Source organism: Triturus cristatus, chromosome 3_2, assembly GCF_964204655.1.
Source record: "Triturus cristatus chromosome 3_2, aTriCri1.1, whole genome shotgun sequence".
Classification (NCBI taxonomy): Eukaryota; Metazoa; Chordata; class Amphibia; order Caudata; family Salamandridae; genus Triturus; species Triturus cristatus.
Genome location: NC_140584.1, coordinates 98081583 through 98107999, shown reverse-complemented (window position 1 = coordinate 98107999; position 26417 = coordinate 98081583). Strand labels below are relative to the sequence as shown.

Below are 26417 nucleotides of genomic sequence, written 5' to 3'. Positions count from 1 at the left end.
AGAATGAAATTCTACATTGGTTCTGAAACCTGTCAGCACTATCATCAACACATCTTTCTTTTAGTACTGGGTAAACATATTTATTGTCTACAAGGTCAAATAAATCGAATGGAATTTGTAGGGAAAATGAAGAAGCAATTGTATCGTTTGGAAGACATACCGAATGCTTGAGTGATGGACCAACAGTGGACTAGTGTGCAATAAAAATGATGCTGAAAACAGGTTATAAACAGTGCTGCATTCCTTCTCGTGGTATGGGCGCTAATATGATCTATGCAGGAAATATTGGTATGTCAAGAATAGATAATAACAAAATGTAAAGAATGGTGATAAGACTATGGATCCATAGATTTCCACTCTTTTCTACTGGAAGAAATTGTAAAATGATAGAACAAACATCATACCCATCCGCATACTTTAATTGACAGCAATGGAGCTCTACCAGTAGAAACAAAACTGTTTCTTTCGGTAGAAATAGTAGCATTTGTTCTTTTGTCTTTTATCTCTCATTGAAGTAGAACTGAACACTGACAAGGAAGGATTGTAGGCTAATTGGGTATTGTTGTTAGGCTGTGAAAACTGAATTAGAAAGTTAATTCAACAAACTTGTTAAAATATCAGTCAAGCTAATAGCATGAAGGGAGTCTCAGCAGCCTATCATGCAGGGTGTAGGCCATTCGATGTACCGCTATTTTATTTGCCTTTGTCTTATAAACAACGCACTTCCGTACATTTATGGGACCCAACGGAAGAGACTCCAGTTGACAAACCTCTCATCTGGGCTTCTTCAAAAGATTGACCCATGAGGTTTCAGTCCACATCCAAGGGTCGTGTAGCATAGCTTCAAGACAATGTAGGGATTTTCCATCCGCCAGACAAACTTACTTGTTCCATGACCAAGTTAGGGTGACTTGTCCATCCAGGATTTCATAAACGTCTACACAGAAATAAATCTGTTTCAGTAGATCCTTTCGATGGTAATATCCCAACTATACAGGAGATGTAATGATCTGAGAAGAACTGGGAATGTAGGCTCAATGTATGATAGCAACGTCATGAGAAAGGGCCAGATATGGTCCACAAACCCAACTGCGCTAACAGTATGAATGAAAAAAAATAATCCATTGCTTGAGGGGGTCTGTCCTCAGCTGTTGGTAAAGGTTCGTCCTGGAGAGGTCTCTGGCATGTAGTCATATTTGTTCATTGTTGTGGGGTAATATGTTGTGGTGTACACATTAGTCTGCTGCAAGGGGTAGAAATTGGACCTTTCATCTGGGATTAAATTGTTCTTGTTTAAAGTCTGGAAAAGGAAATAAAAACAAGCATGTTAGGGTTTTGCATTACCATAGAAGCTCTTCATTTTTAAAAACTTGATACACTTCCAGCATACCCACCCTTGAGAAATAAGTGAGAAGCCTGTTTTCAAACCCTTTCATTCCCTGAATTTTTGATAGCCAAAAGGTTTGTGGATGTCCTTTTCCCAAAGAATGAATTAATACATCAAAAGTATTGTGAACATTACCTCAGAAATGATGGTTTAAGCAACAGGGCTGTTAATTTATTATATAACATCGGATGCACAGCATAAAACAGCAAGACTGGATTAGGATCAAAAGATAGGCAATCTCAACCAAGAAAGTGTAAGTTAACACGTTTTCTACTCTTTGCCTTATCTCTCTATTGCCAATTAATATTAAGCCGTCACATGATTATTTCCTTACCATAATTTTAGAAAGCATGCATTTTGCTCATAATAACTTATTTTGCAGTGAAATGCAACCACTAATTGCAAAAGTGATTAGAGTTTTGAGGGAGCTAACGCTGATCAAGGAGTGTGTCTGTTGTATCTAGTAGATTTTTGCAAGAAACCATATACAATCTAGCTGATGGGTGAATCCTTCTTTAGTGTCTAGCATCACCAACAACTAAAATTAAAGAAATACTACACGTTCCAGAATTCTTCTTTGGAGTTCGGTCTATTCGGTCACAATTAGTTGCGCCTTCAAGACTAGACACTGAGGAAAGATTGTATTACATTTTGACGATCTAGGATGTTCCATGAATGCAACGAGGAGAGTCAAGGTACAAATGGCAGAAAGCGAAGGAAGGAAGGGCCAGGAGGCACTTCACATGAAGTTGGGGCAACGAATATTTAAATTACAGAAAAAAAATAGAAAACAATATTTACTTCACGAAAGTGTGGGGAATATTAAATAAGCACTCTCAAGTATAACAAGAAAACTATTTCTACCACAGTTACCAGCAAAATTATTAAACCAAAATAATTGGAAACAAAAGAAATGCAAACAGGAACCAACAGTACCAACATAATACATACCTATGCTCCAGCCCCATATATTTAGGAGCCAGCTATACAGAAATTGAAGTTAAAGTATGAATGGGATACAGGACACGGCTAAGTATGGTTGGCTGAGGAGGAATGATCAAATGACCTCAATATAGAACATCTTTGGCAAAAGCCTGGCACTTCCCACAAAGCAAGTCTATTCCTGCGTACCAAAAAGAGAGAGAAATAGGCATTTGTGCTGTCCGATAGGTGAGAGCTAAACAAATGTATATGTGATTCAGGAGGAGAGTTGGGTGCTAGCGAGAAGGTAGAGAGTAAAATTAATTCAAAGAGTACAAGGTGCACACAAAGGTTACATTTGCCCCTATTAAAAAATTGAATAAACAGAGGCAGGAAGTGGTAAAAGATGAGAATATAGGGATTCTGCCAACCTAATAGCAGACTAAACCATACAGCTATGCTGTGAATTGCCTTACCACAAGTGCAAAATTGCTCACTGTCTGGTGTGAAAAGGCATTTAACCAGCCTCAGATGTCACGCTTACAAAATTTACCGGTATTACTTATTGACATTAGAAAGCCAATAAGGTGAATCGACCACGCTACGATCTGAACTGGTGAAGTGCAGGTTAGACAGCTATCATGTCCAAGTGCCTAGTTCACTGAGCTACCGGACGGATGTGCATGATATAAGTATTTAAAATAATTTAATAAAATACAATTTTGAACTCACAAACTCCATCACTTGTCCACCATTTTATGTTAAAAATAAATAGCACTTTCAAAGGCTCCCAATCGCACCTGTACAGTTATTTTTTTGCAAAGGACATTAGAGTTTATGCAAAACACCCAAAATATTGAAAGCATTCAGGTATTTCAATAACTTCTTTCCATGTCATGCCGTAAAAGTGTGATAATCCAGCTGAAGGGCAGAGATGAAAGGCAGGCGGGAAGTGGCGTGCTCATCATGGCGGGGGACTGAAATCTCTTCAGATATTGCCAGGGGAGGACCAAAGAACGAGTGCCACCACGACCTGACTGATTTAACCCCAACAGGAATTAATTCTGACCCCGTAAACTGTACCGCCATCTTACAGAGAAGATCCATAAGCGATGCAAATGGTGAAAATTGCTCGAGGTTACAGAAGTATTTGACACCAGTAAAAAACACAGCCAGCTTAATGAGATTTCTTGTATCTATGAGCATTTCGAGTGTGTCTGCTATCAAGTTTAATTAGAGCGGAGTGGTCAGAAGTGTCCATTGGCTCCCGCTGCTGGGACATCCATCCAAGCTCGTTCCACACGGTCCAATCACGTTTTCCAAGAAGCACTCTTGCAGCCATGCTGGGAGACATTGATGGCAGATAATGCAAGCACCTGAAATCAATTCAATCTCAGCAATCTGCACAACGACTCATCAGGCACAGAATACTGGATTTCATTCCAGGGTCTGGCAGCTCAAGCTGTCTGTGTCTCAGACTACATGGGCACATCTGGAGTTAAGTGCAATCAAATTAGATGTTTCCAAATTTCGGAGTTGAAAACAGTAAAAATATACAAAGCTGCGAGCTAAACTTTTTTGGGGGAATCCTATCATGTTTTAATCTTTTTTGAGGATAATAAGTTGAAAGGCTAGCGCTTTAAATTTTTTGTGGCACTGCTTACTTTAGGAAAAAAATAAACTTTCAAATTATGCTTCTTGTTGCCATTCGATGGACTGTATTATCGGAGTGCAATGAGGGCGCAAAGGGCCTTTGCGCTCGCTTTGCGCTCCCCCAGGGCACTTTGCTATTACAGAAGGGGCTGCAGAAACTTGTGCAACCCTTTCTGTAATACTGATACATCAGAGGGAGTTCCCTCATATGCATGGGGGTGTTGGACTCATGCAAAAGAGGTAATCACCTTGTCTCGGCGCCATATTACAGATTCGGGCACATGGGCAAAGAAGCTGTCAGGAGGCGCTTTGTCAGTTCGCCCCCTGATGGCAGTCCTCTGGAGGGCGGAAAGCGAGTCCCATGGACTCCAGAGACATCACCTTGCAAGTGGGTTCAGTCACTCACAGCACCCGCCTGCAAGGGAATCTCTAATCCCCCTTTAAAGTGCAGGGCCAGTTGCCACCTGCACAGTTAAACACAGAGCGGCTTCAAAGCAGCCGATCCGTTTTTCACCTGAATGCACTGCCCCCAGGGCAGCACGAGTTTGCGGCTGCCCCAGGGTCAGTGCATTCACTGTATTATAGTGCATTTTCCTGGTTAGCGCTGGGAGCACCTTTTGAGAGGTGCGCCCAGCGGCAACCAGGAAAATGCACTGCATACGTAATACGGCCCCAGGTGCCTACGTTTTTCCTCTGAGTTAGGTTTTTATCATGGAAATACTTCAATTCACAAGTCATTGGTCCACATATAAACACGTTGGTTGGGATAATGTGATTGGGTTGTGTTACGTACAAACAACTGTTTTTCACCAAGTGTCTTCCTTTAGTCACCTCCTTTCTGCATACGGCTCATTATGCTTGTTGTTTTCCCTTTTCTTGCTAGTTATTCTTTTAACGGGAGACCCTCTTTATCCCACAGATTGTGAAGTTCTTTCTACTTTTATTTCCATCTCTTTTCAAACTCCTGACGTATTTCCCCGGTCTGTCTAGTTCTAACCCTCTTCTTGTCCTGGTCAACACTCCCTCCATTCACACCATTGTCTCTACTTTGATCTCACTTTGCACTTGGGACTCTTTTTACTCGCACTCATATTTACCGTCTTCCTCTGCGCAACTAGTGTATTGTCTCTGCCGGATGACCTCTGCCTTTTGGTTTGTACTTTTTAAGTCTCAGTTACAGACCGTGTGGAAAGACCTTTTGTTTCGAATACATTACAAATAGAGTGACCTTTCTTGCAGCTCCATGCTCGTGATTGGATGGCATTATTATCTATCTCACTTTCATGTTCCAGATTCCTTGGCTTTCCTCCTTATTCTTGTATTTGTACCACCCCAGAGCATTTTGCTCTCAGTATCCTAAATGGATGATGTATCCGTCCTCTGCTCACGTCAGATCTTGCTTTGCAGTGCATGGGGGAGCCTGATATTCTTCTGCTCTCTCCCTGCTCTGCATCCTTCCTGATACTCATCTCTTCCTTCCCCCTCACTTCCTCACCTAGCACCCTCTTGCTCCTTTTTGAAAACTTTTTGCGTCCGCCTACTATTGGCAGGTGGTGGTCTTAAAAAGTTGTTATGTCCATTCCAAGATGGCTGCCTGCACATGTGTGACTGGCATTTCCAAAAAATGTTTTTTTTCTTTTTATCAAAATAGACTAAAAGATGGCCACTCATCATGTGCTCTCTTCTCTCTGCACAGAGCTACTATGACCGTGCCTTACTACTATGTTATTACTTTGAGCGGGGAAGTGGAGGACAGGGGTGCAGACTTTACCCTCTTTCTGCACTTTTAAGCTATGTTTGAGGAAGGCGGGGCCGGCAACGGCCCCGCCGCCATTATGGTGGTCGGCCGTGCCCCCGTATCTTTCCCGTTCCGTTGGCCCCCGCATTGGCTGGGGGCCGTGCCCCGGAAGCGAGCGGATCGCTTCCGGGTCATGGAAGACTCCACCGTGCCCCGGAAGTGATCGGATCACTTCTGGGGCGCGGGTGATCCCCTCACCAGGAACCAGTTTCAGCTGGTGGATGTGCGGTAGAATAAAGCCGGGGGGAGCGCGAAGGGCAGTCTCTTTGCTCTCTGCTCCCCTCGGCAGCACACCCGTCGCGTGTGCCTCCTCCCTCGGGAGGACCTTTAACCTTTTTTCTCTTGTGTTTCAGCTTCGTCGCCGACGGACTTGCTGGACCTGGGTTTCGCTTTTGTTGAATTTTTTCCCGCTTACAGATGCAGTGGAGCGGCGAGCGGGAGAGCGGCGCCGGCCGTTGCGGCGTTTCAAAGATTTCAGACGGCGGGATCCGGTGAAGGCTCGCAGAGGGTCCTGGTTAATCGGCGGGTCTCGTGCGCATCGCGGAGGACTCCTGAGGAGGCGTTTTCAGAGAGCTGCGTCGCAGAGCGGATCAGAGGGTGCCCGAGGACACGGACAGGGTCTGCATTCCGGCACTGCTAGGGGCCGAGCGGGTTCGAGCCGATTGCTCACCTGCCTTACTGGGCTAGCCAGTAGTGAGGCCCTGGTAGCGTGGGTGCTGTGGCCGGTCGTGTTCCTCCGACGAGGTAGTATCTTGGTAATGGAAATATATGACTTTGCATAGGTTTAATGACTTCTCCAACTGTTCTGTTGCAGTGCAGAGAAAGCCTGAAGCTTTCATAAACGTATTGGGTCTTGTTAAATCCAATCTTATATCCCTGGCATGTGAAGAAACTGTATTTGAGAGCGGAGAACAGAGCTCGGCATGCTATCTAGGTGAACACTGCGTTTGCACAGGCTTAATATTTAAGTGTTTAGCCGTTTGTAATAGCAACAGAAATGAGTCATATGAGGTCCCAGAAGGACGTGACATGTTATGGAAGAAAGACTTGCCAGGCATTCCTCAAGTTCGTCTCCTTTTGCTGGAGGCTTTTATTGCTTTGTTATGTGATTTCCTATGCGTATCCTGGCGCCCATTAATATCCCGGCAGACGGCCTATGCTAAACTCCTTCCCACAGGGTTCCTTCTAATAGTTCAATAGCACCACATTTTACTGTCTTTCTGGAGAATAAACTGTGCAACTTAATTTCGTCTGTGGCTTTAAAGAGTGACCCAGCTAATAATCTGTAGCTGACGAGCGTAATTTAAACAGGAGCCGTAGCTCAGTGGCACTGTTGTCAGCCTTTGGTGTTGCAGGTCCCTAAAAAGCAAGGGTCCAATCCCCAGCAGTGGAGGCACGGTCATCTCTGACGGGCGAAATCTAGAGCGATTGTTAATACAAAGTCGGGCGGCAGAACTCGGTTGAGTCCTCGGCTCCTTGGCCACACTCAACCTCCAGGCACCCCGTGCTGGTTTCTCCGAATGGCCTCGTTTTCCAAGGCTATCCCCGATTGGGAGTGTCTGAGACACTGACTCTTAATCAACAATCCAGCATAGAAAGTTGCTGGCGGCGCGCCAGTGACAGTGTATTAATACGCCTTTGTGTAGGTCCTAAACCTAACAATGCCATTTTATGTGTGTGGTGAAAGACGTTCTGGTGACGCAGCACAGATGTTTTCTACCGCGAGTATTTCAAGTAGCAGCCCGTATGTTCCTAAAACGGGCATACGTGGCATGCTCATTTTTGGAAAATGTTCACTGGCAGGGCGCAGCGTTTGCTTCAACCCTCGACAGTTTCGTGAGAGGTCGCAGCCCCGGTGTCCGTCATCCTCTCATCAGTGGCCCTGGGTGCATTCACGGCGGTTTCTTTACAAGCTGTGAATGTCTGACTTTAAATATTTTCTATTGCGTCCTGTGTGTATGATTTCTGGGAATTGAGTTGTATGTAGCAAGCCTCTCCTTCTAAAATGTCTTAAATAAGGATTGGAGTGTATAAATGCTGGACTTATAAAAATATCATATGGAACCTTAGATTTAGTGTTTGAATTCTGGAATTTAGTGTAGCTTTACCGATTGCAAATGCAGGACTGCCTCAGGAAGCAAACTAGGCTCGGTCAGCGCATGCAATTACATACATTGATCTTGGATAGTCAACATAACTCTCAGTTTTGAATTCCGGTACCAGCAGCATATACTATGCTGCAGTTGCAGAGAAACATGTTGTGCTCATGTTGCAGGTGTTGGGTTTGAGTAAATTGAAAATGAGCATGCTATGTGCGTTAAATTAACTCGCAATCTGCAGAAACACTTTGGCATGCGTGCTTGTGATCTTTGTAAAGCTTGGCATGAAACATGCATCTGTAAATTAGATGTATGCTTTCATTGATAGATTTCTACTAAATCAGAACTTAGCAAAGTTCTTAGTAAGGTGATTATTTAACCTCAGCAGAATGTGTTTGGAGGCGCTGGGGGATGGGAGAGATGTACCATGCAGTACCGGCCTCAGTGTTTAGTGCTTGACCTGCGGGCTGGGAAGTGACCATGATTTGCATGTGTTAACACCTGCGTGATTGCTAATTAACGTAGTCGGGAAGCAAACCTTTGTGTTGTTCATGTTGTGCTTTACTCTCCTGGTTTGTGCTTAGATAAAGGGAAGGTTTAATCGCAAGCTCTGCAAGGGTGGCCATACAATTTCGACTACAGCACAATAAGCTTATTGGTGGCCCCAGATGCCATTGTAGGGAGGATTTCGAGCTGCTTATAAGTGTAGCTCTTCAATTAAAGGAAAGCCTGATGTTAATAATTTTAAACGTGTAAAGAGCGGCAACTGGTGGGGTAAGAGAAACGTCCAGTCTTATATAAGTACTTACCTACACCTACTTCCTCCATGAGTAAACAGTCTTTTGAATACTGTTATTGCACCTACGTATTCGCATACATCACATAGTGGAAAGAAGGTTTTTCACCTGGTTTGCCACGAGTGTCTTCTCTAGGGTCCATCGTTCCTCATATTATTGAACTGGCTCTATGCTAAGTGCTCCCACTTTAAATACCAATTACATTGGTGCAACGGGTACAACAAAGGGTGCCATAAGTGTTCTAAAATTGTAGAGTGGGGCCCGGTGGTTTAGGGGACTATAGTGGCCTGTGTTTGACCTCAGGGCCACAGTGTCAGATCCCTATGGGTCCATCCAGCCTTATTGCATTCAGAGATGGATAAAATGAGTACCATTGAGTTGGGTAGCAATAACCGTCTCTGATTCAGCAACAAGAGATCTTGGACCTTTGCAAATACATGTTAGCTTACGTAACATTTGGGCACCCGAATGCCAGCCAGTGGCATACGTGCACATGTTTCTATGCAGGAATTACTTAGATACTCGCCATGAGAAGTTTTAATGGTAATACTGTGCATGCAAGCTACATATTACATAGGCAACAATGTTATATGGTTGATCACGTGAGGCAGCCACGACTAAATCTCACGCCGCCTGGTGCTAGAAGCCCACGTTCAGCCAGCGATCACACTTCCTACCTCTGAGAAACTCTCCGGTCTGTGCCTTAGCTGTATCCCATGGGTTTACAAACAAAGTGATAGGATTAGATCCATCACTTTATCATATTACTGTTATGTTTCAGAGAGAATGCGTTTTTGACGCCAATACGGGAATACGCTCAGATTCTGGCATTCCATGAGCTGTGGTCATACAAGAAACTTTAGTTGAGCACGACCTTTAATAAAACTGGTGCTATGCTAAGCACTCTCAGCGGACAGGCTAATGTTAATGCACTTGGGGCTATGCTAGGCCTCATTGAAAAGTATGATTTCAAGGTACTGCACAGTACGTTATTTTCTGAATAGGAAATTAGGAGCAAAAGGTTGGCGCTCCCATGATGGCTTGTGACATCATGCATGAAAAAGTGTCCTTTGGTCGCGTCACAGGGAATGCAAGTAGGGATTTGGCATGGGTAGGTTACAATTGAGTTTGGGCCCCTTTACAAAAATGCGAGTGGGAGATGTCGCGACATAGTATGTAATATCAGTACGTTCCATGCCTTGCTGTCACGCAGTATTGAGTACTTAGGCACGCGTGTGCGGTTACACTTACAAGTAAGGGACGGCCGAAAAGCTCCCAGACACCCATTGCAACAATTTAGAAACCCGTTAGGTCGCAAGGAGGGTGCAGCAATATATGCTGGTGGTTGTCACATGGTACTGGTGCACCCATGTGCTCTACCTGTAGGTATGTATACTGCTAGGTTATGGGGTCATACAATAGCTCTGCACCCACGTGCCAGCACACTGGTTCATGGGATATCGGTGTTGTGCCACTCGCTACCGGTCCGCCCTCTATACCTGATCACGCATTAGAGGCCTATGGTTTGTCACGCGGTATCTCTGCACTCGGGTCTGCGATACACTGTACCTATCGCTCGCGGCTTGTGCGTTGATAGTGTGTGGGATGCCTATGATATCCTGCATTTGTTTGGTGTCACACATTGTATCACTATCTTTTACAAGAACACTAATCATCTGTGTTTGATTTTTCATTTATGTATGGCTGGATCCATGACGGTTACATGGGAGGCGCTCCACACCACAATGACTGCAAGATGTGGGCAGGCAGGTGGACCGAAAGATCCAGGACTGGAGTGGCCTGTCACGCAGGAAGGGAGACAGCGACACCTCATCACGAAGAAGACACAACCACGACGAAAGTCGATTCTCTGGACGCCAAGTTGGAACGTTAGGCATGTGTTTTCAGCCATTCATATGTCTCCCGTCTAAGTAACCTTTTTATTGCAGGAAATGGGACGGCCCACGCAAAGCGCTTAGGTTTCGGGGGCTCCTTTTTTGGGGCACGGGGGGCTGCGTTTTGACAGGTTCAGGGAGCAGATAAGTCACATGCTTGCTTCCATGGGCACTCCCCCCGACGCTATCAGTTTACATTTTGGTGGTAACGACTTGGTGCACCTAAATAGGAGGATCCTGATTTAAACAGTACTGTCAGAGTCAGCATGGCTGGCCAGGCGCTGCCCAGGTGCGCCTATTGTGTGGTCACACAGGATACCAAGGTTTCAGTGGTGGGAAGGGGAATCAGGGGGGGCTCTTCATCACTCGGTTCAGAGTTTCAATAATGAATAGACAAGCTGTTTAGGGCACCGAGATTACAAGTGATTGCTCAGGGGTGCATAAAAGGGGGACGTCTGCTACTGGCGAGATGGGTTCACCTCTATAGATTGGGGAACGAGATATTCCTGGGCAACATTTTAGCTTGGCTGGACCAATTTCAATGGTGAGTATGACCTTGGGTTTTTGGGGGGGGCCTGATAGTCGGTCAACTATGCAGGCCTGTGCGGTAAGGTCATCGGTTGGACAGACTAAATTGACTAATCTTTTGGGGCACCTTATTAAGTGGGGCGCCCAGAGGGGAGGGACATGTGGCTCTCACCAGACTCCAGGGGCAGTTACAACCGGTTGGTTGCAACGGTGCGGGGACAAACGGGGGTTATGCTTTCCATTGGCTGGTTGGCCACCCCGCACGCGGGCGTAAGTAAGCTGCGCTGTCTGCATGGCCCCTTTATGGAGTAAGTCTTGAACGTATGGGGGTTGCCTGGAAGGAACTACTTCCGGGTCAGCTGGGCCCCCTGCGCATGCGCACCTTGGTTGGGGGGCGCGGGACAAATATGGAGTAAGTCTTGAACGAATGGGGGTTGCCTGGAAGGAAGTGCTTCCGGGTCAGCTGGGCCCCCTGCGCATGCGCACTCTGGTTAGGGTGCGCGGGACAATTTGGATTAAAGGGGGAGGGGCCAGCGTGTTGACCTTGCCGTAGGCCCAAAAGGAATACGCAGAAATGTGATCAGCAATATGTTTAGACTAGGATAGGAACATTATGTATTAGAGCTTGGTTAAAGCTAGGAATTAATCAAATGTACCGAATCCTGTCTTGTCATTTAATTTCTGCGTAATTATATATTTGTGTGCAATTATGTGTGTTTGTTAATAAAATACGATCGGGGGTCGACGACCCCCTATTCCAAACAAAAATGATTGTATTGGTTTCTGTCACAACAGAAGGGAGGAGGGGGCGGTAGGCCGTACCGGACCATAGAGGAAGGCAGGGTCGGCATCGGCCCCGCCGCCATTATGGTGGTCGGCCGTGTCCCCGTATCTTTCCCGTTCCGTTGGCCCCCGCATTGGCTGGGGGCTGTGCCCCGGAAGCGATCGGATCGCTTCCGGGTCATGGAAGACTCCGCCGTGCCCCGGAAGTGATCGGATCACTTCCGGGGCGCGGGTGATCCCCTCACCAGGAACCAGTTTCAGCCGGTGGATGTGCGGTAGAATAAAGCCGGGGGGAGCGCGAAGGGCAGTCTCTTTGCTCTCCGCTCCCCTCGGCAGCACACCCGTCGCGTGTGTCTCCTCCCTCGGGAGGACCTTTAACCTTTTTCCCCCACCCACCATCCCTGAGATAGATGTTTGTTGAAGTGAAATAGGTTAGTGTGTTTTTTCCACAGGGTGTCAATTACGAAGAAAATTTGGATGTAAATGCCTTTTTGTCGTGTTTTAGGCGGTATTTCAGGTCAGGCGGTAAGGTCATCGGTTGGACAGACTAAATTGACTAATCTTTTGGGGCGCCTTATTAAGTGGGGCGCCCAGAGGGGAGGGACATGTGGCTCTCACCAGACTCCAGGAGAAGTTACAACCGGTTGGTTGCAACGGTGCGGGGACAAACGGGGGTACGCTTTCCATTGGCTGGTTGGCCACCCCGCACGCGGGCGTAAGTAAGCTGTGCTGTCTGCATGGCCCCTTTATGGAGTAAGTCTTGAACGTATAGGGGTTGCCTGGAAGGAACTACTTCCGGGTCAGCTGGGCCCCCTGCGCATGCGCACCCTGGTTGGGGGGCGTGGGACAAATATGGAGTAAGTCTTGAACGTATGGGGGTTGCCTGGAAGGAAGTGCTTACGGGTCAGCTGGGCCCCTTGCGCATGCGCACTCTGGTTAGGGTGCGCGGGACAATTTGGATTAAAGGGGGAGGGGCCAGCGTGTTGACCTTGCCGTAGGCCCAAAAGGAATACGCAGAAATGTGATCAGCAATATGTTTAGACTAGGATAGGAACATTATGTATTAGAGCTTGGTTAAAGCTAGGAATGAATCAAATGTACCGAATCCTGTCTTGTCATTTCATTTCTGCGTAATTATATATTTGTGTGCAAATATGTGTGTTTGTTAATAAAATACGATCAGGGGTCGACGACCCCCTATTCCAAACAAAAATGATTATATTGGTTTTTGTCACAATAGAAGGGAGGAGGGGGCGGTAGGCCGTACCGGACCATATTTATTTTTAGCAGTCTGTGTTATTTATCACCCAGAACGAACGTTTCTTGTTTTTTGGGGGGGTAATTTTTTTTTTAATCCTTATACATTTTGCAGGACAAAATCTGCAATATATACACATTCATTTAGTAATTATATTTAAATATCGCCTTCCAAGTAGGCGAAGGGCAAAATGGGAAGTTAATCCAGCAGTGTGATGCCACAAGAGGGTTCAGACAAGAATGTTGCTGGCCACAGGTCTTTGCAAAGCGTATTCAAACCATCATTAGCAAGGGTCCTCAAAGTAACTTGAGAGGCGCATGCAGTCCAGGGCTGCTTTTTTTTAATCATCCATCCACATATTTTGCTAGGAATAACTTGATGATAAATACTATGAGTCTGAACCGTTGTCTTTGGTTGGTACCCAAAAAGGGGAACGCTGAAAATGTATCCGCGTATCCTAATCTTGGAATGAAAAATGTAAATAAACTGCAATTAAAAGTAGATACATAATCTTTAATAGCCAAGTCATGCCTGTGCCCACCAGCAAATTGTTCAAGTGATCTTGCTTATTGTCTCCTCCTGACAATCTTCCGCACTCTTTCACTCAAACAGAACAGTGCTCTTTCCTCTATTTTCTCTAAAAAGAGATTTCTTACACTGCGCAACCTTTCAACCCCTTCCATTTTAACTATGCAGTATACTAGTAGCATTAGCTTTTTTCCTATTTATTTAAGATGCTCTAGGCATGGAGCTCACACTGTTCTGTGCCATTTGATTGCCGTCCACCACCCATGCATGACACTTCTGGGCCTTTGTCAGGGAGGGAAGAGGTGCCCTTGGATATGGAGAGTAAGATTGAGAAAGATGGCTCATGTCTGGTAGTGAGCTTCAAGGTTGTCTGTGACTAAATTTTGGTAAATCAGAGAGAGGTGATCACATTTTGACCCAGCTATGTGGGATGGTTGTAGCCCTGTAGGTAGCTGATAATAATACCCTGCAGTAGTGTGAAGAGTGACAATAACGACAAACCTCTCCCTATGAATTAATTAATATATTAGTGGTACATCCTAAATTAGAAACAACATCATTGTCCCACAAGCCAATATGTTTTTTCATGTTTTATTTTATCAAAAAAGCTATTTTTTTATAATTTTATATATAAATTCATTTGTATAAAATTCTATACTGTATACAATACAAGTAGAACAGCTCCACAACAACATGACACACGATATGCAAAAACAATATGACACCACCCAACACACAAACCCCAAACATACCATACATAGCTCAAATGAAAAAGACAACAATACACACAACAAACTATACACACAAAAAGTTACAAAACATGCAATTTATAAATCATTTCAAAACAACAAACAGCGCCGACGCGTGTTTCGGGATGGAACTTTTGCCAACAGTTCCTTCGTCAGGGCGCAGAAGATACAATTCACTGGGTGGTCAGATACCTTCCATAAGTCATAGACATATATTTATAATGTGGTGTGAGGGGCTCCTTGTCATAATATATTCATGCGTATACACATAATACGGTTACTGCGGCAATGCAGATGCAAAACCTCAGGCAGGGTCTAGTTGTCATAATAACGTCATTAATGTTGGGGATACGAAGAGTTAAAAAACAAACAGAATAAAGCAGTGAAGAGGCTTCTAGCTGCAATACCAAGGTTCTCGAAGTTTCATGGACGTAGAAAGCGCTGGATAAAGACCACAATAAAATCCAGTGAGTAGGGTCGAATTAAACTAACAGATGATGTGGGCAACCTGAATTAAGGACGTCCCGGATGATTCATGGCCAAAACTTAAAAATCCTTCTTGGCCACACAACAGGGGGGGGTCTCGGCCTCCGTCAGAGCCAGAAGGGTGAAGTGTGTAAATCAAGGTGTGAGTAAAGCACCCAACCTGGTGAGTGAAGAGTTGATAATCAGTCGCAAGTAGTGACACATATATACACATATGGGACCTGGGCTTCAATAACCACATGTAAGCACTAGAATATATGATGATTTAGAACAATGTAGTTCCCCGCAAGCGCTTCGCCCAACAGACCAGGAATGTGAGGCTGGTCTTGACCAAGTTAGCGCAAACCTGGGAATGCAACTCAGCCAGGGGAGGTAAGTGGGGAAACCACTGCTACAATAACTTTACTGAAATGTCAGAGGCATAGATTTTTAATTCAACTATCTTCAATGGTGAAGACATGGCAAGTTTTATCAAGTCTCGTCGGGATAGACAATATAACTTTCCAAATGGAAAACATTTAAAACTCGCAACAATGCTTGGAAAGTGTATCCTAGTCATAGCTGCACTGGGCAATCAGAATAAAGCTGGCCATTGCGAAAGGTTCGTCTTTCTTTGCTGCTGCGCGATTAATATTATTTTCGCTATTTTATCAATGTGAAATCTGAATACATTTTCTATTTGAATTTCAATGGCCATGCTTGATACACCTGTTGTAAAGTTGTAAACTCACCCACATGCGCACTCAAGCACACGTGAAAGAATCGCTTTCCCTTCCTTCTTCTTGCACTCAAGTACTCCCATCCACATATTCGACTTAGAAAAGTAATAAGACCCTTGAGGAGTGAGTTAATACTTTCCAGCCTCAGCGGCAAAAAGAAATTTGGCGGGAAGACGGGGGAGAACGAATGAGCAATAAGGGAAAACACTCCAGTTAGCTACAGTGATTTTCTCAACGCAGAGAACTAAAGAAATTCCATCGACATTACCCTCAAATCCAATTATCTAAGAAAGTGAATTGTGTCGATGCTTAGCTCTTTGTTAGTATTTATCTAATTTATTGCAAACTTGGTTTTGTGCCTTGGGCATTCCACGCCGAACGACACAACGGAATCTCGCGAGGTAAACAAAAGCCACTGCTCTCACACAGCGGGGGCGCACTGCATGAATGTTCTTGCCTACGCCTTGCAGCTTTGTGCTCAGGCTGCGGAAGTTTCCCTGATACATGTATGCGGAGTGCATCAAAGGAGGCAACAAAAAGACACCGAACGCGGGCTGAGGAAAACAGGAAATTCTACAGAACACGTTAAAACGTAATTTTCCCAGAGATGGCTCTTCAGCATGCCCTTCAGTATGGGCAGAAGACGGTCACAGAGTCCCGTGACTGTGAGAGAAGACTGCGCGAGAGCAGCAGAGCACAGCACTCACACATGCGCACTCTGTGTCCGAGTATAAAGCATATTGGGGCCTGGATGCTACAGTGAAGGGCGAGGCACGGCCATTGCTGGCTGTACCTGCCCTTGGTGCTGTGTTAAGTTTCACCCAGCCTCTGACCTGGCTGGGACTGGACATTGGTAGAATGTCAGCCCCTGGGTGCAGGAGTTAGAGATGCATTCATGCAGGTTATGCAGAGGTTGTCACAGGACTGGGTGTGACTCTTGCACAGACACCGCAACCCTACTGCTATCTGGCAGCACAGTTCTTGCAAGCATGGCAGGCCTTGGAACAGCTGGGCCCAGGCCAGAGCCGGACTGGCCATAGCGGGAACCGGGCGTTTCCCAGGCTAGGGTGATGGCCGGTTTTGGGCCCCTGGGGGGCCGTTTTTGTTACAGGGGTGATGTAGCGTTTAAAAGTTTGAGAATTGTAGGGGTGCGTCATATTCACGGTTAGTCGGCACCCGTATATAACCAAATGTGTACTCAGGGATTTCGTGTGCAATGTATTACAACTGTATAACCTATATCGATTTTAAGTAGAAGTGCTAGCTATGTACAAGCACATGGTAAACGTATTAGAGAAATGTATAGTGTTTAGCTACGGGAAATGCAATGTGGTGTTAGAAATGTGTACCCCAGACTTCGTGTCTGTAGGTTGTTTAGGTTGACCACACATGAAAGAAAGACGTAAATGTCAATACTGTGATTGAAACCTGCTTGTGTAACCGAAGTAGTGGCCAGAATTCGCATATATCGTTGAGGCGAAAGGCCTGGTATTTTCTTATGTTAGCCAAGGGCAATAGGCCAAAAAGGATTTATTCCAGTAGAGGTTTTAGGCTGTAGTAAATTGCAACTTAAAAGATGTGAAGAATGTCTGCTTTGCATGATCTCACCCCAGGTGCAAGGACAGTTGCTCGTTAGTAGAGAAGCTCTTTGTTCATAATTTGAATTATGTAGAGAAAGCCAGACATGGGAGTGTATTGGAATGTGCCAATCGTAACTCCTAGTGCGGATGGCGTCTGGGACTCAAGGCCAAGCGATGGACGATGGAACTGGACAGCGCTCTGTGGAAAAGTACTGAAAGACGACCCCGGAAGGAGAGGAGGCGCAAAGGGCGTGTTCGGAGACTTGGGGTACTGTATTAGGGACAGCGCCCCGAGGGTGGAGGCAGAGCAGAGCGGGGCAGCCCAAAGCAGAGGACGGCTAGGCGAAGAGATAGAGGGGGCAACTTAGACCAAGCTCTCTAAGTGAGGACTTCTTATGAAGTTTCACTCTGACACCTTTTATTCTGATGAGGGTCTCAAGGGATTGCTATGTAGGGATATCACCTAGTACAGAGTAGGGACAGAGATGGTATGGTTCAGTGTCCCTAGTATCGACATTTGCTTGGTAGTGTTCTACCTCATGCTTTTAGAGATTGTACTTTTAGTTATTCTTAGCCGGATGCGGATTCTTCGTAGAGTAGCATTTGTTTTAGTGCCTATGTACTTGTTGTGCCTCGTGTTGAGGACTTTGTATCTCCAAATCTTTATGTTGATAATAAAAACCAGAGAGCCAAGAGATTAAGTTTCGAGTCTTTGATTACGGAAAATTGCAGACTGTAATTGTGATAACGGTAATTTTCCCTCCATGCTATCAGGCAAGTAAAAAGTTCCATCTGACCAGAGTGGGTTCCAGTAGATAATTACGAGATACTAAAATAGGCCGGAGCAGTTGGTAGCAAACGAGGATGGTTCCTTACTGATAGCGAGGGAAGATTAGATAAGGATAAGTGACCCTTGAGGCCCAAGAGACGATAAGTGATGCTGAATCATCAGATGGCGAGCAGCAGACGGCGGCAGATGAGCATCGACGGCGAGTAGCAGCGCGGCAGAAAGCAGCAGTTCCAGGAGTGAGTATGAACATAATGAGATGTTGTAGATTGCGGTGTTGATTTGTTGTGTGATGTCTTGCGGAGTTGTTGTGTATGTCGTGTGATTGTGAGATCAGGCTGTGAGCGCGCGCAGCCCGGGAATTGTGGTGTAGAAGACACCTGAGATAGATTTTGTTGACCACCCAAAGGAGATCGTGAGGTACCATCGATCACCTGGACCGAGATAGGGGGAGCGAATGCGTGTGTGTATGGCAACTTAACGCTGGTCGTGGGTTGTGGTGAGCAGATCGGAGTGTTAGTAACCTATCAGAGGCGTTTTTGTCTGGCCGGACGGGGGCAGACGGGCGCCAATCGAGGTCAACAAGGTCGAGAGACTGTGGACGGACAGTCAGAGGCTGTGGACGGACAGCCAGAGAAATAACTTAATTGGTTATTTCAGTGTATGAATGGGACGTGAGTAAGCGTGAAACGAGTTTGGAGAAGGGAACTGCTGCGAACGAAGGAAGGTGACGTCAGAGGGTGTCGCGCTGTGATAGGCCGGTTGGCGTGAGTCGCGCTGTTATTGGAGGATTTGAGAATAAGAAGTAAATAGAGCGCGAGATCGAATTTGCTCATTATGAAGTGTCTTAGGGCTTTGCGAGAGTTGTGTAGAGGTGATAGGCATGTGGTTGTCCGCGGGGGAGAAGAAGCTCCTCCCGAGGATACACCGGCACATTACATGGCACAGAATGTGGGGTTACATACTATCGTTTGGATCGAGAATTGGCACAAGGTTACACAAGGTGAAGGGGAATTAGCTTTCCCGAGGTACGGCTCATTTAGATTAGCGGTGCTGTACCAACTGAAGACGGTGATGGGGTCCTTAAAACCCTTGCCAAGACCAGCACAGTTTGAAGCATTACATGCGTGGATCCGAGCAGCGCATGATAAGGAAAAGGGAAGAAGTCAGGAGAGGATGAGGAAGTCGATTAGGGCGTTTCAGGATGCCAGATGGGACGCAGCAGAGAAAAGATGGAGAGTGCAGACAATTGAGGAAGCGAAACTGTATCCCGCGATAATGGAGGAGACAGGGATAAGGAATGGGAAAGCACAGAAAGAGGATAGTGATTCTGATGATGATATATTGCAAAGATTGCTAGACGAGAGACCACCCCCTTATAACCCGGATGAGGCAGATGATAGGTGGAGCGAGAGAGAGGAAACTAGAAGGGTAACGATCCAGCCCGAGACCCGAGTGGAAGGGTTGGTCTCGTTTGAAACAGCGAGTTCACAGGGTCAGTCGGGGACCAGCCGAAGGATTGAAGGAGAGATGAGGTTACCGGATGCATTGAGGGTACCGGTCACCATTGGACCGATTGTGTCTATATACAGCCCGGAATCAGAGGCGAGAGAGAGGTCCGAACGAGAGGCAGAGAGAACTAGGCGAGAAAGTGGGGAAAGTGAGTTGGAAGGGGCAACGGCCCGACCTCCAAGCCCTGTGCAGTGGAGTACACCATTAGCAGCGGTGTCGGACACATCTAGGGGCGAAGAGGACGAGAGACCGGTGAGGCCGAGGACTCCGATGGAGTCGAGACCAGATTTAGGGTCATGGGTATCACCCAAGAAGCAAATGAGCTGGAATATGGGCCGAGCGGGGACAACCCCAGTTGCCTTTAAGAGCCACTCTGCTCCCATAGAACTACCAGAGGAAAGGAGAGAGCAGGAACCGGAATGCGAGTATGGTGAGGGACGTGGAGCAAGTTGTCAGGTGTTGAAAGGAGCCTTGAAGGCAGGAATGATAGATGTAGTAAGACTTAAGGCAGAGGCGGATGAAATAATATATGGGAATCTACCTCTGGAGAGAGTATTGACCTATACTCCCGATGAATTGCTTTTTGTGGCAAAGGATGTGACTCGTAAAGCACGAATGGCACATGAGAAACTGGCGGGTTTGGCTAGAGAATATGGGGTGGATCTATCCAAGACTAGAGCATTGCAAGGGAGCCATAGGATGCATTGTACCGAGCGGGAATTGGAAGAGAAAAGGGTTGTTGGTCTAAGGTCACATACCAAGGAATTGATTGTAGCTATGAGAATATGGTTGATGCTTGACAAATGGCAAGAGAAATGGGCTAGGAAAAAGAATTCTAGGGGAGCGAAAGGAGGGAGCTCTGAAGGAGATTTGCAGGAGGTAAAGATCCTTCCGTTGAGAGAGGTGGCGAATGGAGGATATGTGCATGTACCATGGAGCAGGGGGGATTTGGCATCATTTACGAATGATTTTCCCAGGCTCAGGGAGAAGCCTGCAGAGTGGTACAAGCAAGTTGAGCGTTTCGTTAAGATTTCGAAGGTGTTGTGGATAGATCTGAACACCTTATTCGATATCGTAGTTCCGGGAGATCTGTGGAACGCATGTAAAATTGCTGTTGATTGGCCGGACTATGAGCCTGATAGGAACATAGTTACTAATGGTCCGTCGCCCGTGGTAATGAGGCTGTACGATAAGGTAATTACCTGGTTGAAATCGAAGGTTTCACCCCAAGATATCGATTGGGTGAAGATAGACAGGACAGTGCAGGAGCCCAAGGAGACAGTACATGAATTCTATGAGAGACTTTTGAAAGCTTTTAAGCAGTACAGTGGGTTAGATGAGCTGGAAACAAAGGACATGGGACAGTTTGTGTCTAAGTTCGTGCTGGGTTTGAAGCCCGAGGTCAGTCTTATGATACAGCAGCATTTGATCTGTTGGCAGAATAAGCCCGTAGACGAGATCTTGCGGTACGCCAGGTACTGCACCGATGAGATTGAGTCAAAGCACAAGAAGATGAAGGATAACTTATTGCTCATTCAGATGCATGCGGCTCAGGGACCGCCGAATGGGGGTCCAGTGGGGCGAAGACAGGGAAATTATCAGACAGGGAATCAGAATATGCAGGGTCAGGGAAGGCCGAGACCCGTAGACCCTAGGACAGGAATAGATGTAGCGATCTTGAAGAAGACGACTGCTTGTCACCAGTGTCACCAGGTGGGACACTGGAGGCGCGAGTGTCCCTTGAACCCCTATAATCAGCCGCAGATGGAGGGAGGAATGGGTCAGGTCCCTGGGGCGGAACAGGTACAGACGGTGACTGTACCGAGAACGATGCAAGGGGGGACAGGCGTCTCGCAGGTGCAGGTTCCCCAGCCACCCAGGATGCAGAACATACAGCAGGGAGCTCGGACTTATTTGCAGATGCCCATGTTCGAAGTGGAAGAGGAGAGGGATGCAGATTTGCTGGCGCAGTTAAGTTTGGGTCAGGACGATGATTGCCTGCTCAGGGCCATACTAGAAGTAGATCAGAAGGGACCCTTTGTGGAAGCCGAACTCGATGGACGCCCTACTACCTTTTTGGTAGATACGGGGGCTACCAGGTCAACCATAAGATCAGCAGTAGTTCCGGGGGTAGCCCTCTCGGGAGAAAGCATACAAGTGGTTGGAGTGGCGAATAAGAGATTAGTTAGCCCCTTGACAGAACCGATTCCCGTCAGGATAGGAAACTTTAGGGATCGACATCAGTTCGTGGTGTGCGATTCTAGTCCTGTTTGTCTGTTGGGAAGAGATTTATTGTGTAAGCTCAATTGCACAATTTACTGTACCCCGAGGGGAGTAGAGGTACAGACCAGAGATGACGACGCGACCTTTAAGGTTGCAAATCAGCAGGGGTGCGTGGAAGTGTACCCGGCTCTGACAGTGGAGGAGCTTCCACAGGACTTGAGGGAGTCAGTTGCGACCGATGTGTGGGATCTAAGCGGAGAGGAGATCGGCTTAGTCAGGGGAGTGGAACCAGTGAAGATACAGGTTAAGCCAAACGCGGAATTCCCGAGAACCCCTCAGTATAAACTATCGCCTGAGACGATTGCTGGGATCAAACCTGTGATTGAGTCTATGATTAGGCAGGGAATACTGGTGGAGATCATGGGTAGTCCATGTAATTCACCCATTATGGGACTGCAGAAACCGAGTGGGAAGTTCAGGATAGTGCAAGACCTGCGGAAAATAAACGACATAGTTGTTCCATGTTGTCCAGTGGTACCGAATCCGTCTGTGATACTGTTCCAGATCCCATGCGAAGCTGGATGGTTCACAGTGATTGACTTGTGTCAGGCATTCTTTTCGATTCCCCTACATGAAGAGAGTAGATTTCTTTTTGCCTTTAGGCTAGAAAATCGTATATTAACATGGTGCCGTATCCCACAGGGGTATACGGAGAGCCCATCGATTTTCAATCAGCTGTTAAAGAAGAATCTGGAAGGTCTTGTGTTGCCGAAAAACTCTGTTTTGGTGCAGTACATTGACGACCTGCTTGTCGCGTCAGAGACAGAAGACGCTTGCAGGATCGATACCATTGCGTTGTTGAATTTCCTGGGAGAGAACGGTCACAAGGTGTCTCCAAACAAGCTGCAATACTGTTTACCTGAGGTACAGTATTTGGGGCACAGAATTGAAAAGGGTAAAAGGAAGGTGTCTCCAGATCGCATTGATGCGATTTTGAGAATGCCAGTTCCCTCGACGCAGAGGGAAGTTAGAATGTTTTTGGGAATGGTGGGTTATTGCCGCCAGTGGATCCCAAACTTTTCCTTTGAAGCGAAGCCTTTACAGCGGCTGACGCGAAAGGATGTAAGTGATCCGGTACCATGGGACGATGACTGTTTGAAATCATTTCTGAGGCTGAGAGAAGCCTTATGTAGCGCTCCTGCGTTGGGAATGCCGGATTATAACAAGGCATTTGCATTGTTCTGCTGCGAAAGAGAAGGTTGCGCATTAGCAGTGTTAACCCAGAATCATGGAGGTGTCCGTAGACCAGTTGCTTATTTCTCAGCTACTCTAGATCCAGTAGCTTCTGCGTTGCCCGGATGTCTCAGATCCGTTGCGGCAACAGGTGTCAGCATCGAGAGATGTGAGAGCATTGTGATGGGTCATCCACTTACTGTACATGTGCCACATTCTGTTGAATTGTTGATGACTAGGACTAAAACACAGCACCTCACGAATAATAGGCTGACTCGTTATGAGCAAGTTATTCTTGCAGCAGATAATGTGACATTGAAGAGGTGTGCTGTTTTAAATCCTGCTACACTGTTACCTGTTCTAAAAATAGATGATAATGAAGATTGTGAGGACCATGATTGTCTCGATGTGACTGAACTATGCACCAAACCGAGACCCGACATTGTCGACGAACCGCTCCCGGTGTCAGATGAGATTTTCTTCGTGGACGGTTCATGTTTAAGAGACAGTGTCGGCCGATTGAGAGCAGCGTTTGCTGTATGCACCATTACGGGTGTGGTTGAAGCCGCTTGTTTAGAAGGAGTACACTCCGCGCAGGTGGCTGAGCTCATTGCTCTGACTCGTGCCTGTTTGGCAGCCGACAAGATCCGTGTAACTATTTACACGGACAGCCAGTACGGGTTTGGTGTGGTTCATGACTTCGGACAGCTATGGTCCCAGAGAGGGTTTATGACGTCTTCAGGTTCTCCTATAAGAAATGGTGATTATGTGCGGAAATTGTTAAAAGCATTGCAAGGTCCTGATGAAATTGCTGTTGTTAAATGTGCAGCCCACACGAAGGGAAGCGACTTTGTCTCGTTGGGAAATAACTATGCAGACGAAGTAGCTCGATTTTGTGCAGAGCAGGGATGCAACTTTACTGAGACCCACATTGAGAAAACTGGGGAGGAGGTGGTGTACGGTCAGATGTTAGCAATGGCTGACACATGGGAGGAACTGAAGCAGCTTCAGGAAGGGGTCTCAGATCAGGAACGGGACAGCTGGATACGAGCTGGATGTGAGAAGGGAGATGTGGATATATGGGTTTCGAATGATGGACGAGCAGTGTTGCCGGAAAGTTTGTTGAATCCCATGGCGAGGTTGATACATGGTGCTGTACATCTGGGTAGGGATGCCATGATGAGAGTGTTTCGTCAGACTTGGTACAATCCGAAGTTTCGTGCCGTGGCCGAAACTGTGTGCCAGAGATGTGTCACTTGCCAACAGATGAATGTGGGGAAGAGAACTGCTGTGACATTGAGCCACATAGGGAGGTCAGGGGGACCTTTCAATAGGATGCAGTTGGATTTTGTCGAAATGCCGAAGTGTAATGGGTTGAGGTACATATTAGTGATAGTATGTGTCTTTTCCAGGTGGGTGGAGGCGTACCCTACACGCAGATGTGACACACTCACAGTAGCGAAACTCTTATTGAGAGAACTCATTCCAAGGTACGGGTTCCCGACGTCCTTTGAATCGGACAGAGGAACCCATTTTCACAGCGAAGTTATGAAATTGCTTTGTGCTGCTTTGAATATAGATCAGAAGTTACATTGTAGCTATAGACCAGAGGCTTCAGGGATAGTGGAACAGGTGAATGGAACTCTGAAGGCTCGGATGGCGAAAGTGTGTTCATCTACGTCTCTGAAATGGCCTGACGCATTACCTTTGGTCCTTATGAGCCTTCGAAGTGTGCCTGATAGAAGAACTGGGTTGTCACCCCATGAAATCCTCATGGGAAGAGCGATGCGTTTGCCTGCAATACCTGCCACTGCTCTGATAAATATCACTGATGATATGATCCTGGACTATTGTAAAGGCCTTGCTGACGTGGTCCGTTCTGTGTCTCAGCAGGTGCAGACAGCAACGGTTCCAGCTGCGAGTGACAGGTGCCACGACTTGGACCCAGGCGATTGGGTCCTGGTCCGAAAGCACGTGAGGAAGAGTTGTTTGGATGCTAGGTGGCGTGGCCCTTTCCAAGTAATCCTTGTTACGAACACTGCTGTCAAGTGCGGAGGGTTACCGAACTGGGTGCATGCTTCTCATACCCGCAGAGTTCCAGCACCCTTGGAAGATACAGCCCCTCTCGAGAACCAAGATCTCAGTGAGCCGACAGAATCGCCAGAGAGGGCCAGTCAAGCTGTAAGGGTTGCTGAAGCGGCCGATGGTGCACTGAATCGAGTTGGGGAAGAGCGTGAAAGAAGTACTGACCCAGAAACCGGCGAAGGAGCGAGAGGTGCAGTGGGTAGTACAGAATCGAGTTCTGCCGAAGAAGAGGAAGGCAGTGCACAGGGTATCGGAGAGAAGACTGGGGGAGCCACCGAAGCGGAAAGGGTTTGGCCCGCAAAGCAGAATCGGGTAAACCTGAGGTTGGCCCCAGACACCGACCTTGCACCAGTTTCGGAAGAACCAGAAGAAGAATCGGGAGACGAGGGAAATCCTCAAGGTGGTGTGAGAAGGTCCAAGAGAACTCGAGTGCCAAGTCGGAAGTACGCTTCCCCGGAGTGGGCATACCAAGTGACTGATGCCAGAGTTACCGAGCACGGGAAGATTGAGGTCGATGACATTGGTCAACAGTGTCCCGCTCCAGAGGGTGGAAGTGTTGCTGAAAGTTCCGGGATTGGAGATCGAAGGGATTCTGACGATTCATATCCCAAGTCCGCCCTTCCTGAGTACCATTCGAGGTATGATCTTGGACAATTTGGAGTTCCCGACGTTCACGACTGTGCCAGATCCACAAGAACTGATCATCCTTAAGCTCGAAATATTGCAGGGAGTCCTGGAGCTGTTGGGACCAGCGCTTATGTTAGATTGATTTGAGAAAGGTTGCCAGCTAAAAAGAAGATTACCTAGAGCCGAGCGGAAGAAGAACAAAATTAGGGATTTTTCCGTTGTAGAACGAAGAAAGTTAGGGAGGGTTGCCTAAATTCACGAAAGAGATATTAATGAGAAAGAGACTTATCCTTTCAGAGACTGCATTGGACATTGAGCATATTCCGAAGATGGCAGATCCTGTAAACCCACATCGTAGGGCTAAACTGATAATAGGCACATTGATCGGAGTTGTAGTAGTCACCATATTTGCGGTAGTGATCAGTTCCTACATGGTGGCTCACAGGCAAGAGGGGAAGGTTCAGGGAGCACCCACACCTATTACCCCAGGGCATAGTGGTGTTAGTATTAGCGAACAGGAATCATCGGAATTGAGAGATGTTCGCAGACTTCACATGGATTTGTCAAAGGGTGATTTTAAGCTTAACGCGTATGCAAGGTTGCTGTATGAGTATGTTGATGCGATGGATGTGAAGGATTGTTATGTGTGCATGCAGTTGCCTGCTTCAGTGGATGAGGGTATCAAGTATCATCATCTCCCATTGACTTATGGGATTTCTTGTAGCATATGGCTCAGTTTATTTTACGACAGGAGACAGTTCGAGTATTT

The 26417-nt window shown here is 46.6% G+C and overlaps 1 protein-coding gene across 2 annotated transcripts in view; it reads right to left on the bottom strand.

Annotated features, from left to right (window-relative positions):
- Positions 1–403: 403 nt before the first annotated feature.
- The window catches only part of SEMA5B (semaphorin 5B), an 834612-nt gene continuing 808598 nt past the window's right edge, over positions 404–26417 (bottom strand). For both annotated transcript variants that reach the window (XM_085647318.1, XM_085647319.1), the window contains one exon: positions 404–1300. In XM_085647318.1, coding sequence (XP_085503444.1) covers positions 1145–1300 — 156 coding nt within the window. In that variant the 3' untranslated portion in view covers positions 404–1144. The remainder of the gene's footprint in view (positions 1301–26417) is intronic.